This window comes from Tenrec ecaudatus, chromosome 11 (assembly GCF_050624435.1).
Source record: "Tenrec ecaudatus isolate mTenEca1 chromosome 11, mTenEca1.hap1, whole genome shotgun sequence".
Taxonomy (NCBI): domain Eukaryota; kingdom Metazoa; phylum Chordata; class Mammalia; order Afrosoricida; family Tenrecidae; genus Tenrec; species Tenrec ecaudatus.
In genome coordinates this window covers 48,901,568-48,916,241 of record NC_134540.1, presented here as the reverse complement: position 1 = coordinate 48,916,241, position 14,674 = coordinate 48,901,568, and the positions used below count along the sequence as shown (strand labels likewise).

The following is a 14,674-nucleotide window of genomic DNA, read 5'->3' as shown; positions in this document are numbered from 1 at the left end:
GCCTGATATACATTGACAAACAGAGCTATAAATTACCTTTGATTTTCTTTCCTTCGTGTCACTTAATTGATTAAATACCAGTTGGTAATTTAACATTGTGGATGATTTCTCAGTTGCGTGTAAGCTTGATAATTGGCCTGATTTTTCCACGTTCCCATGTACAGCATCTGTTAATTATCTACAACACCTTTACAGATTTATGAGCGTTCAGCTGAACCTGAGGCACCCTGTGGGAAAACCCTTAGCTTCTTTTCCCCCCATTTCTCTTTCCCCCCTTCCTGTACCTTCCCTCCCAGGAACAGCTTGCACATGACGGGTTGTCATTAATTACAGGGACAAAACAACAGACCTTTCCAGCCTCACTTACTCTTTCCACCGACTCACCACCACCACCCCTTGTTTCAAGTGCTTTCAAGCCACATCTTTGGGAATTAGGCTCTCTGTCAGTAGAAAAACTAGCTGTCTGAGACCTAGAAACGTTCATGCTAAGCACATGTCATATCCCTGATCCAGATCTGATGTGTAATTTGAGATGGAATCAGCCCCTCATTTTCTTCGGTGACATGGTCAAATGAGGAGGCATGGCCCATTGCCCCAGAGCCCTTGGGTAGCATGAGTGCTCAGCTGCTCTCAGAAGGGTGAGCAGGTTGTGGCCACCCAGAGGTGCATCGGGAACAGGGCCTTGCCCCATTTAGGAAAGAGCGCAGAAACTCAGTGACCTGTCACTCCCTTAGTAAATGGAGAAACTGAAGTTATGATCCCAAGGTCTGTGGGCTTGGAAGTGATGCCACAGTCACCACCCCAACACAGCAGCCAGACCCACGAGGTAATGTGAAGCGCCAAAAGAAGACAGACCTGTTTTTACTTTTGTGTCCCCACATCTTCCAAATTCTATCATATTCGATACTGGATGATTCACGTGTACATGATCACACACAGTCAACCGAGTGGGCTCCACAAGTTCATGAAAAAAAAAACCCATTCTCTGTTTACTCCATTTCCCCCACAAACCTTCTGGAGCCTCTTCATGTAGACACACACAGGCCCACTGAGCGAAGAATGACATGGGCGACATCAGCACCTCAGCAGACTAAGGGTTGCGCATGCGTGAACTCATTTCCTCCTCACAACCATTGTCGCCGTGCTCTGGATGGGCACAGAGACGCTAAGGGATAAGAGCCGTTACTACGGGGACACATGGGGTCAAGTGGTAGACCAGGCCTCTGAAATTATCATTCCCGTGCTTAGCCACTAGACTGTTCTATGCCCTAAATGGTGATAGGTCTTTCTGTGTCATCCTTGCACAAACCTTGATAACAACTTAACTTTTATACACATGGAGAAATAGAGACCTAAGAGAGAAGAGATAACTTGCTAACGAGCCTGCTGCTGGTCCTTGGTACAGCAGGGATTTATTCCAAGTCCAGAACCAAGGCCTTTCCCACCATCCAACACCACACAGAAATCCATCCGAGATTAAGGAGGGCACGATTTGGGAGATGGAAGCTTATGATTCCAAATGTTGACGTGTCCGTGATAGTCCGCCAGCAAGACCCTGGGAAAGGCGTGCTGACCTGTGTCCCTGACTCTGACGCTGGGCCGTCCTTTTATTTCAGGAGCTCCGGAATGCTCAGAGTGAGCAGCTCATGGGTATCCGTCGGGAAGAAGAAATGGAAATGTCGGACGATGAGAACTGTGACAGCCCGACTAAAAAAATGAGACTCGATGAATCAGGTAACCCCGGAAACCACCCCCCACGAATTGAGTAACCCTGGAAACCACCCCCATGAATCAGGTAGCCCCGGAAACCACCCCCCATGAATTGAGTAACCCTGGAAACCACCCCCATGAATCAGGTAGCCCCAGAAACCACCCCCCACGAATGGGTAACCCCAGAAACAACCACCTACCCAGGAGGGGCCATCATGATCTGGCACCTTTCAGATGGGGCCTGCACACTTGGAGGGACCCGACAACTCACTTTGATGTGGGCATTACTGAACTTTCATCTCTGAGTGGCTCTGCCTTTTATGAATGTGGCATTAAACTCCTTCTCGGGAACAGAATGGTTCCAGTTGTTCCAATGGTCACTCTTTAGCAGGTAGACCTGGAGCCATTAGACCCGTTCAGGGCTGTTACCTGTGACCATAAAAATCTCTTTCCCAGATACGGCTCTCAGTCTGTGTGCTCCTCACCTAGGCTATTGCTTAATCCCTAGCGAAGTTTTCCAGCCTCTGAGCTGGTGTGCTGAAGAATTACGTTTTCCTTTTGCCCCGATGAACTTTAATGCCCTTAATCTGTGATCAAAGAGGCGCTCTGATTTGGCACCCTGTGAGGTGTAGGAAGCAGACCTGCGAGTGAGCACCTTGCTCTGTGTACTTTGCCCAGTGGGAGGGGCTGAAGGTACCAGTTACCCCGCGTTGTCAAGAAAGAAACGAGGGAGACACCATTGGCTGGGGCTTTCTTTCCATCTGGGTCAGGGAATAAGACAGACACACGTCTCCCTCAGACTCTGTGCAGATTAGCAGGCATGGAGGGTCTTTGCTAGGATAGTTGCAGGAGCCAAAACCAGGATTGCTAAATGGTTGGGCGGCTCCGTGTCCCTGAGGCTTCAGAAGAGGAGGCCAGAGGCATGCGCCATTGTCCACGAGGACGAGCCGCTGCTGCACCCAGGCGTGTCCGGAAAGGGGTGGTCTTCTGAGTGTGAGCCCCAGGCCAGCCGCAGTCGCATCACCTGGACAGTCTCCTCCCTGCCCCATTGCAGCGGCAAAGCCAGCCATCTATGATGGAGGGCAGTGTTTGCCACAGCAGGTTCCGCCGCCCCATGGGGCACTGGGATGACCCAGGGGTCTGCAGAAGCAGATTCCTACCCTTCTCCTGGATTGTGAGCTTTAGTTTTAAGACAGTGTTCGTAATTGCCTGGGGACATGAGGTGTTGCATTTGTTGTGATAAGAGGGTGGTAGGCCAAAGACGTCTGGAAAGCTATGAAGATACTGGTGCTAACAAAGGCTTGGGGACCACGGTCTTCGTCCTCAAACCCTCCAACCTCACCAGTCCAAGCTTTGAGAACCTTAACCAAAGAGTGGACACCCTGCCTGGTGCTCTGAGCACTGTGTGTGTTGGTGTAAGTCTCTCAGGAAGTGGACGCCTGGCGTCTCAAGACTGCATGTGAGGAGCTGACCTTCCTCCCAGCTGTTCACATGTGTTACCACTCAGATCTCAAGAGAAAGGTGCGACCGGGAGTGATGTAAACAGTTATCTGCTGGGCTTTTAACCCCAAGTGTGGAGGTTCAAACCCATCCGAAGTGCCCGAGAAGACAGGGCTGCTGGTCTACTTCTGAAAGTGCTGTGGAGATTTCCGCTCTGACACCGAGGGAGCTGTCGTGAGGTGCCACAGGCTGGAAGGCAGCGGGCGTGGGTCTGGTTTGTTGCTGCAGTTGGCATCTATGTGGTCATCAGATAAATCCATTCGTTCAATTTTATTTTTTCCCTCCTCATATTTGAAGTTTCTAGGCAAGGGGCAAGTTTACATAAAAGTGGCATTTTGTAACATCCTTTCAGGTGGGTATATACAAATCAGAGATTCTGATTTGAGCCTGTAGCTCTGTGTGGGTCTGTGTGAGTGTGTTCTCTTGGTTTTTAAACAACCTGCTAACTTCACCAGGAAGAGTAAGATTCCACAGCCTCCGCAGGCCCACAGGGAGGATGAGCTGGTGCAGCCCCTTGACTGTGAAGGGCCACCCACTGTGGCAGCAAGCACACGTGCAGGGGTCGACCTGACCCCTGAGGCAGAAGCATTCTTAGATGGGACTGGGACCTCTCTTCTGCTCGGGCGGGGCCCACGTCCTTCTGGAGCGCTAAATCAAGGAGAGCTCTCTGCCGTCCCGAGTGATGCTGTCACAGAAGTAACACAAGTGGGAGCCATTGATGGACGGATGAATTTCCCCTGGAAATGCAGGAGGCTAGAATCAGGATTGAGGGTGCCAGCTTGAGGGGCAGCCCCATCAGGTCCATGGCGGTCCCCACGCAGCACGGTCTTGCCCTCCTTTTTCTGGGTCTCATCTGCCCTTGGGATTTCTCAGAATCAATAGGGTTAGGACAGTCTACTCTTTTTGGTTTTAATCATTTTATTGGGGGACTTGTACAACATCACCATCTAGATATATATCCATTCTGTCAAGCACACTTGTACATCTGTTGCCATCATCATTCTCAAAACCGTTGCTTTCTACTTGAACCCGTGATATCAGCTCCTTATATTCCCCCTCCATCCCCACTACCCCTCATGAACCCTTGATAATGTATAAATTATTATAATTTTGTCATATCTTACACTGTTTGATGTCTCCCTTCACCCACTTTTCTGTTGGCCATCCCCCAGGGAGGACGTTACATGTAGATTCCTGTAATTGGTTCCCCCTCTCTACCCCATCTTCCCTCTACCTTCCCGGTATCACCACTCTCACCACTGGTCCTGAAGGGATCATCTAAGACAGCTTACTCTAGTAGGTTCTCATTAGTATACCCTAGAAAACCTGTATCCAAGTCGATTGGCCTAACAGAAGGGTTAGGATTCCAAGATATATATATATACATATTTATGAGACTGGCGGATGGGTCTCGATCATTTGAGTTGATTCAGACTCATTGCGATTCTCTGGGGCAAGGAAGAGCTACCCTGGTGGGCTTTCTAAACTGTAACTTTTCACAGGAGTAGAAAGCCCCATCTTTCTTCCTGGGAACAGCTGGCAGGTTTGAACTGCTGACCTTGGGTGGCCGGGACAATTCAATTCGTAACTAGCCCTGGTGTCAAGCCTCTTAGCTTATTCCCAGACATCCGCTAGATGGATGAAGTAGGATATGAACATCTAGAGGCATTCAGCCATCTTGTTTCTTGGTCACAGGAATTAAGGCACAAAACACTTTGCACGCTCTCTCAGGTGCTGAGGGCCTGGAGTTCAAATGCCAGACTCTGAGGAGTCCCCAGTCTTCTTGTGCCTTGTAAGATGAGGTAGAGCAGGGTTGGTGAAGAAAGCCGAGAGGTGATTAGAGTCAAGGGAGGGCAATAACCTCTTTCCTCCCACGGGGTCCTGAAGACCCTGCCCAAAGGCAGGCAGTGGCTTTCCTCTCCCGCTTGTGAAATCTCTGACACAGCCAGAGAGCCAGCATTGTTCCCGTGAGCCCCTGCTAAGTGCTGCTTCAAAGGAGGGACTGAGGCCCGCAGCCTGAGGGACACCCCCTTTCTGTGACATCTCATCAGAATTTATCTCTTGGTCCAGATTTGCATCTGTCGGTTAACCAACTACAAGCCTCTCAAAATTTAGCACTCGGAACCAAATGCTGGCAGAGAAGCAAATTCTCTGCCCCTTTTCTTTGTGCTTACAGTGGTGACCAGGAGCCATAGAATAGACAGAAGCATTTGGGTCAGAGCAGGCCTGGGCTCTACAGGGTCTTCAGGCTGGATCACAAGAGCTTTCTCCCTATACACCAAAGTCCGAGCTATGCACGTCAACTGCTGCTCCCCCAGAGCTAGGTCTTAATAGAGGCTCACTTGGAGTTTCCAGGGGAGGAGATCCTTTGAAGCTCCCCCCTGCCTATCCTCCCACAGGGTTGGTGGCCTTCAGGGCAGCCCTGCCAGCTTTCATTTCTTTGCTAGAGCAGAGGAGCTCTGGGGCATGGTTGGTTACACATTGGGCTGTTAGTAAACTGCCACAAAGGGTTACAGCTTCAGAACCCCTCTCTGATCACCAGAACTAAGGAGCCCCTGGTGAGACATAGGGTTGACACCCTTGGCTGCTACCAGAACTTTGGAGGTCTGGCTATACAAAGAGGGACCTCCGGAGAAAGGCCTGGCCGTGTGCTTCCAACAAATCAGGCCCGGGATTGCTATGTGGGGGTTGGCTGCTAGGACAAAAGCCTGTGCTAAGGATTTACTCTAGACTACATGGATTCTCTTTCGTTGGGGAAATCGAGATAATGGACTTTGGTTTCTAGAGAAGATTTCTTTTTCTGGAAAACACGTTATTATGTAAGAACTTTTCTAAAACCTTGCATTAAGTTTTTAAGAGAAACAACAATGTTCTATATGTCTTTGGTTATTTGATTATGAAGAATATGAAGTTGCATGCTGCTCCAGACATTATAGAGTAATGGGCAGTGTGTCTTTGGCCAGCGTTCCTCAATCCCCCCCCCCCACCCGGGGCGATTCTGGGCAGCCCGATCACGCTTCCTTATCAGTGGGATCTTAGAGGTTTAAAGGAGCTTGCTGAAGCAAAACTAAGATGCTGATAAAAATGGAAATGAATTTTGTTCATAAATTAGAAAATCAAGACGAATTCAGCATTCATTCAAGAAAATTTGGCATCCTACTCCTAGCATCCTGGGAAGATAATTTTTGATGAAAATGCAAATGTATTATTGCATAGCCTGCCTCCCACTGTAATCAAGCCAAATGTAAAACAACAGGTCCATCATTGAGTTCTCTCCCAACCTCTTTCTTCCTCCTCTTTGCCTCCCCTCCTCTTGGCCTCCCCTCCTCTTACTCACTCTACTCTCCCACACTCTCTTTCTCCACTTCTCCTTTCTCCCTCCTTGAAGAAGCCTGTGTGGTGACCGCACAAGTTCAAAAGGCAAGAAAAGGAGAAGACTCTTATAGACTGTGAGGGCCTCCCAGACAGAAGGCTGTTCCTGTGGGCTTCCTGAGAATTAAATATCGAGTCCTTGCAGCCTTGCTTACAGGGCTGAGCTCCTGAGAAGCGCTCACCAAATGCTGGTTCTGCTTATTTTCGTATTCCTGTCCAGCACACTGTCCTGGGTTCCCCCCCCCCCCTCCCCGCGTAGGTGCTCAGTGGTGTGGACTTAGATTGCAGATTCTGCTTGGTCCTGGTGGCGTTTCTGGTTTTGATGCCCTTGTCCCATAACTTGATGGGAAGGTAGCAACCCTGAAAGCATTTCCTTCCATTAAGTTTAAGTGCAAATGGCAAGTGTCAATCAAGAAGCGTCTTTAAATAAATTTGGTTTGTTTTCCCCAAAATGCTCAGAACTTTCTGCATACAGTATTCAGAGAGCTGTAACCCAGCATCATCCTTGGAGTCCACAAGCATTTATGCAGCATCATTTGTGGACCCATGGGCTATGGGGAGGGCTAGGCACAGTCACAACCTCTCCTTCAGGACTAGACTACTTTTAAAGGGAAGAAATAACTGTTTGCAAGTCAATATAAATGCAAGGTTCAGAGCCAGTAAATTCAATTCATTATGAACCAAATGGCACAGCGCTGCCCAGTTTGTATTCTCCAGCCAATTGCTGGTGAGTGTATCCTGAACATACGTTCTGGAGAGTGAAGCTGGAAAAGAAAAACAAATCCCTGGCTTAATCGACAACCCCTTCAACCGTCCCGTAGAGCAACACATGTTCTTAAAAGCCTTAATTACACTTAATTTAAACCCTGAGCTCCTTGTAGGAGCAAACACTTTTAATTACAAAGAGGGTTTTCTGGATTTGGGGTTTTCCATGGAAACTCATCACAACAGAGGCACGGTTAAAAAAAATTCAGTAAGAAGTCAAATGAGGACTTTTCAAATCGACTGGATCAAATTGGGAACTCATCATATTGGGTTCAGTTGGAGTTAGCAGTATTCAACGTGGGCTTAGTTTTACATCTAACTATTGACTGTACGGTAAGAAATTAATAACAGTGCTCTCTGCCGATCCCCTCTATCTCCTCGGACACTGTGCATGCTTTTGTTGTTGTTGTTAGCTTACAGGGTAGCGCTTTGGCAAGCTGCTGCAGGCAGCCAGACCCAGCACAGACAGCCTACTGAGCAGGGCAGGCCTGTCAGTCACTCACAGCTGGCAGAAGTTTCCTTTTTTGGAAACACAGTGTCATCTAGGCCGACATACTCTGAAACTTGTTAGAGCCAGGCTGGGCCACAAGCCACTCAGTCATCAAAAGTGAGACTGCCCCCAGGAGGCCCACTTCTACAGCAGAGACCTCAGCCTGGGATGTGTGTCCACCCACGGCAACCACCCAACAAAAGGCAGACAGTGTATTTGCAAACAAAGCAGACTGTTTGGGGAACCCAAGGACCAAAGAAAGAACTCTCAAAACTCAATGTCATCCAGTCCAGTCTGACTCATAGCGACCCTACAGGACAGGGTAGATTGCCCCTGTGGTTTCCTGAGACTGTAACTCCTTATGGGATTAGAAAGCCCCGTCTTCCTCTCTCGGTGGTTTTGAACTGCTGACCTCGGGGATCGTAGTCCAACATGTAACCGTGCAGATAATTATATGAGGAGTGTGCTCGTGCAAACACCCCCCTCACCCCCATTGGACTAAATGGTTTGATTTAAGCATGGCTTCAAGGGATAGTTTTAATCGCAGGTATAAACATTATTTCGTGGAGTGAGGTTGGTAGGTTTCCCGGTCTCAGTGGTCTGGTAAGACTGGTCTGCATATGACTATGAAGTTCTGCACCATAATTTTCCTCTTTGTTGATCAGGATCCATCTGTTGGGTCCTTCATCCAGACACTTAGTAACAAACCCAGACACATCCATTTCTTCTGGTCTCTGCCACTTATGGCTTTCTCTTTAATCCTTAAAATAGGCGTTCATTTGCAAGGACTCGGGGCTTCTCTGTTTCTTATTTTAAAAAACCTTGCCTACACTGCATCACAAATACTTTCAAAGGTTTATTCTGGATCAAGCCTTCGGTTCCAGTTACTTTTTTTGTAGAGAACGTGTTTCTGAAAAGTGTAGAAATTATTTATTTACAGTTTGCTTTGCCTCTAAGATGCCAGGACACAGATGCTGTTAAATTGATAGGGTGGTAAATGATTCTTCTGAGTGGCAGCACTGCCCCTGGCCGCCCCCCCCAGCCTGTGTAGGCTGCTTTGTAGGTTCTCATGTCCAACCTAAAGAGTCTTTCAGTTCCGCCCCCTTAAAAGGCTGATTGAAGGCAGATGCCTGACATCTACCTCACATGTTCCCAGATTCTCCACAATCACACCTTTTCATGCAAAATGTATTTGTGCTGCTGCCGTTGCATGGCATCCCAGAGCCCAAGAGTTACCCACGATGCCTTTGACTTCTCAGCCTCGCTGCTCTTCCAGAAACCCTGGGTGCGTTCTTTGTGCTCCTGTGTGACAGCCTGGCACTCCCCCCCCCCCCCCGTATGGCTAAAGAACAAATGTCTGCAAGATTAAACCCTACCCTCTTGCCTGCTAGAAGCCCTGACGGCACAATGGGTTATGGTGTTGGGCTGCTAAGCACAAGGTCGGCAGCTTGAATCCATTAGCTGCTCTGAGGGAGAAAGATGAGGTTATCTGTGCCTGTGAAGATGAACAGCCTCACAAGACACTTGTCAGGACGGCAGGGGGTTGGTTTGGCTTGGTTTGGTTTGGTTTGGTTTGCCTGCTTGGACAAGTGCAGGCGAAGGAGAAAAGAGAAGGAGGAAACAACCACTCTCCAACAAGGGAGCTCTGTAGACACCTTGACCTTGGAATGGTCTAGACCAGTGGTTCTCCACCTTCCTAATGCCCCACAACCCTTTAACACAGTTCCTCATGTTGCGGTGACCCCAGACACTGTAGTTTTGCTACTGTTATGAGTTGAGCCACTCCGGTGAAAGGGTTGTACGACCCCAAAGGGGTCACGACCCCAAGGTTGAGAACCACTGGTGTAGACAAAGGGCCATCCGGTGGCACAGATTGGCAGTGCCTTTACACTGGGTTCATTCAGCCTGCAGTGCCCAGTGACCCACCGTGCCAGGCCACCATTGTCTAGATTGCAGTGTGCGACAGTTCGGGGTGACATTTTATTCTGATAATACCTGAGGCAGGGTCATACAGGAAAATAGTTCTACTCCTGTTTTCTTCACAGGCTTTAAGGACACTGAGGGATTATTTATGTAATAAGATGCAAAGTTGCTATGGAAAATACTATAGCAACCCAACATCTTCCCGGTGCCAGGCAGCCACTTGTAACAGCAATCTAAATTTACATTTATTTTAGTGTCGTTTTATCGACACTCTTAGTATCTCACTCTGACAGGATGTTAAAATATGTTTTCAGCTCTCGCTTGAGCAAAATTAACAGAGGTTGGTTGGAACTTAAGTGTGGTTTGTACAGTTTCACAGGAGGGTGGGGAACAGGGATGGGAATATTTTTGAGGGAGTTTAGGTGACAGAAGCTGGGTACGTTTGTAAGCCCCCACCTCACCCCCCACCCTAAACATGACAATGCATTTTTAGTAGCATTTATTCCTAATGTTCTTTAGTTTGCACGTGTGGAGTAGGAATTGATGATCCTAGAAAAGGGATTATTCTTTTCAGCATGCAAGTAGATTGTCAAGTGCTCACCTGTGATTCTAAAAGATGTTTAGAGAAAACACTTGTAGTCAATTAGCTGCCCTTGATGGCAGGCACGTAGCGTTTTGAAAATAAAACCTGAAAAGAAAAAAAGAAAACCCGATCCTTATATAAACAGGATGCCTGGTCATTTTAATCTGATGTTTAAGGATGCTCAAGAAAGGAAGCTGTACCCACCATACTTTTAGAGTAGAGTTTTTTTTTATTCTAATAAGTTTCTCCTGCACAGCTTACCTCTAACAAGTCTCTTTCTATGTGTTTTGAAAACTTACTATCCATCATCTACATGATTTTGTTTTCAGACAGACCTCCTGGTATAAAAAAGTAATTATTTTTTAACTTCACCTTCATTTGGTACTTAAATAGGAAGCGGAGAGCTGGGGAGTGTGTGCTAGTCCTGGGCCCCGACTCTTTCAGGTGAACTGTGGGCATTCGAGGTGTCATTGTCCAGGTGGTCTGAGTAGTCAGCTGCCCGAGGCTCTTAAGCCTGTTCGCTGGGACAGCCCGTCCAAGAGCGTCTTTGTGGTCCTCAGTGGGGAGTGTGGCGGACAAGCTCTAGATGTGTAGGCCTACTGGTAACAGGAGGATCTCTCCGCTGTTGACATTCTTCTAGGTTACTCCATAGGCAACCTTGCGGGGTGAGTCGAATACTGTCAAAATGGGACATTGGCCACACAAACTAAAACCAAACAAATCAATGCAGACCGTATGAAAGCATAGGGTGCTGCCAACTTTTTAGCAGGGTGATGTACTGTTTACTAACACCCTCGTCCTAATAGCCTTCTGTTTTTATGCCGCATTGTTCTTCAAAGTATGGTCGAGGGTTGAAAGCTGTTACCCCTGGACTCCTACCTGTGCTGCCCCAAAACTTCATTAATCAAACACCCAAAGATGCCAGGTGGGAATACAAAGAGGGAGGACAGGACAGCTGGTAGAATCCCCGCTAACCACACACAACGAATCTGACAAGAACGTGACTGCTGTCTCCCCTTTCTCAGAAACTTGGCCTGCCAGCTGATGGTATTTGTCCGTAGAAGTCCCAGAAATTAAGGTTGAAAGCAATTATCACTCACAAGCGCTCCCACATCTAAATGGTGTCCGCCCCTCTCCTCTCCCATTTGGCCAAATGCCCAGGTGTAGGTTTTCTTCTCCCCAGCTGCAGGACACAGGATATGAAGCCTACAAGGAGGCGGGGACAGAAGGGAAATGTCCTCGCAGGCGCCTCATCACCTCCAGGAAGCCCCTGGGTGGTACAAGCGGTTCATCCCCTCAGCCACTGACTGAAAGTTTGGAAGTTCAGGTCCAGCTAGAGACACCTTGGATGAAAGACCTGACAATTGAATCCCCCAAAATCAGCAACTGCCAGCTCTCTGGAGCACAGTCCCACCGTGCCCTACATGGGGCCTCCGTGAGTCAGAGTCAAGTCCGTGGCACCTGGCTTTTGGTTTCCTTTTTGAATCCCCGTCGATGGAGCTAGCAGACATATTCCTGGGGTAAGCATTTCGGTGCAGAATTTGTTTATGGGAGTGTTTCAGGCAGGGGGCTGCCAGTTCTTTCCAGCACCTGCCACACTTTCCGGAACTAGGTGCCTCAGAGGCCCATGCGCCTCACTTGCAATCAATTGGGTCTTTTTCACTTGAAGCTGTTCCCAAAATGTACTGTCATCAGAATTACTTTAGAAATCCCTAAAAAACTACCACGAAAGGTATTTGTTAATTAATGGCATCCCCATGAGTACCCTGTAAAGAAAACCATGTATTGGATTATGATGGATGGCATGAGAGAAGTTCACAATATATCACTGAGCACTAAGAAACAGTTACACACTAGCATGCACTGAGAATTCCAATGTGCTCTTGGTTTGTGTTGCAGCCACACTGTACAGATTATGGGAATTATCCTTAGATCGAAATAGCCAGTCATTACCTCTAGGTGACACGGTTGCAGGCGATTTTAATTTTCTTCTTTTGCATTTCAAGAATGCCCTCAAAGTTGACGTTTATTATTTCTTTTTTTAGGTTTCAATAACATAGTTAATCCAAAATATCGAAATAGGTGTATCATTTCTCTATGCAGTCAGTATAAAAACAATAAGACATTTATTATTTCAATAACTGAAACCAAACCTGCTGCCTGGTTGAATCTGACTCATTGTGAGCCCACCGGGCAGAGGAGAGCCCCCTGGCGTTTCCACAGCTGTCGTCTTTTCACAAGCAGACTGCCACGTCTTTCTCCCGAGTAGCGGCTGGTGGAGTCAATGGCTGGCCGATGGTTAGCAGCCAGGCACCCCTTCCAATGGTTGGTGCTGTGGCTGTATAGATGGAGTTAAAATAGCCAGGAGCATCTGTGGTCTATTCACGGCATGTTTGAAGAGTACCACCTGGGCGTATTCCCTCACTGGCCTGGCTAACGACGAGAATGAATCGTAACTAGCATCTTCTTTATAACTTTAAATTAGGGAAATTCCTTGCCTAATTTAGCATAATTTGCTTAGATTTCCAGACCACATTGTCTTACAGTTTTGTACCCTCAGGGCTGATAATATTTGCATGACTATTGAATAAAGGATTCAAGAAGAAATTCACTTTCTAAAACAGGCAGAAATGTTGAGCCCTCAGCCGACCCCTCAGGTCAGAGTGGTGATGAGTCTCTTTACATGTAGAGGAGATCTGACATCTTGCCCTGCCTCCTCCCTTTGCCACAGACAGGCAAGGGCTGTGCCCCGGTTAGCTGTTGGTCCCGGATGGCCCATATGGAAAGATAGCCCCCAATACTGGTTTCCCCCTTTAGAAGCCACTCAGGAGTGTGGGGGAAAGGCTCCATCCCATATCTTGTCTCCATTGGCAACCCTAGAGTCAGTAATGAAAATATATCTGCAAATGCTTCTGAGGCCCTGCTTTGTGCAAGGGGCCGCAATACCATAAGGGAACCTAGGGACATTTGTTCCCATCCAGTGTCTTTTATTTATTTATTTGTTCATTCATTTATTCTGTAAAAGCCCAGCACATATTTTATTTATTTTTATCCATCCGTCCATTGTGTCAAGCACATTTATACATTTGTTGCCATCATCTTTCTGAAAACATTTGCTTTCTACTTGAGCCCTTGATATCAGCTCCTCATTTTTACTCTCCCACCTCACTGCCCCCTCCCTCAGGAACCCTTGGTAATTATAAATTATTATTTTGTCATGTCTTACACTGTCTGAAGTCTCCCTTTACCCACTTTTCTGTTGCCCATCCCTCAGGGAGGGGGTTATATGTAGATCCTTGTAATCAGTTCCCCCTTTCCACCCTACCTTCGCTCCACCCTCCCAGTATCACCACTCTCACCACTGGTCCTGAAGGGATCATCTGTCCTGGATTCCCTGTGTTTCCAGTTCCTATCTGTACCAGTGTACACCCTTTGGTCTAGCCGGATTGGTAAGGTAGAATTGGGACCATGATAGTGGGTAGGGAGGAAGCATTTAGGAACTAGAGAAAGGTGGTATGTTTCATTGCTGCTGCACTGCACCCTGACTGACTGGTGTTAGACAGAGATAAGGGAGGGGTGGCGCTTAGACAGACTTTCCCTCGTGTTCTATTTTCTACCAACTAGAAAGAGTTTTGCTTCAACGTAGGCAGGACAACTCAAACTGTTTTGAAGCCCATTCCAACAAGCACCAACTGGAAATAAACCCAGGAAATTGGCAAAATCTCCTTTTAGCCAAGTGATATTTATTTCCCTGCAAGAGAGGCTCTTTGTTGTCTGTGGCTCTGGGAAATAAAGTGCTTTGAAGAGGTCAAGGGCATGGGGCACGAGTAGTATGGTGTCCCACTTTTTCTTCTTTTTGGGCAACCGCACACACTGTCAGACTGGACACCTTTCCCGTCTCCACTTCCCAAAGAAGTCAAGGGAGAAAATAGAGTTTCCTCAAAACAAAGGAATGCCCTTGATGGTTGGCCTTCAATGCTCTGGGCTGCTCTACCAGCCATTTGATTGCTCAGCTCATCCTACCTTTCCCTCTGCACCCCCGGGGCTGGGGAGAGTCCGGCTGCCCGCCTGCCTGCACATCGAGTTTATTGACTCACCATTCAATTTTAAGACTTATTGAAGTACCTCGGTCTGCTTCCCTGTTCTCAGGCCTTTTCTTTATGAGATGTACCTGTCAATATATCTTCGAAATAAACGGCTGAGGGAGAGTGTCTACAATATTATCAATCTTATTGAGATTCATAGACTAGGGGAAGTTTTGATCTGGAAGAGATCTTGGAAGTGATATGTCTTTTCTTCCCCCCTTCTACTTTTCTAAATTAACGTGGTGA

General features: G+C 47.5%; 1 protein-coding gene across 2 annotated transcripts in view; it reads left to right on the top strand.

The window, feature by feature from the left end:
- Positions 1-14,674, top strand: part of ENOX1 (ecto-NOX disulfide-thiol exchanger 1) — a 483,696-nt gene that overhangs the window by 336,050 nt on the left and 132,972 nt on the right. For both annotated transcript variants that reach the window (XM_075563633.1, XM_075563632.1), the window contains one exon: positions 1,617-1,734. In XM_075563633.1, coding sequence (XP_075419748.1) covers positions 1,617-1,734 — 118 coding nt within the window. The remainder of the gene's footprint in view (positions 1-1,616; positions 1,735-14,674) is intronic.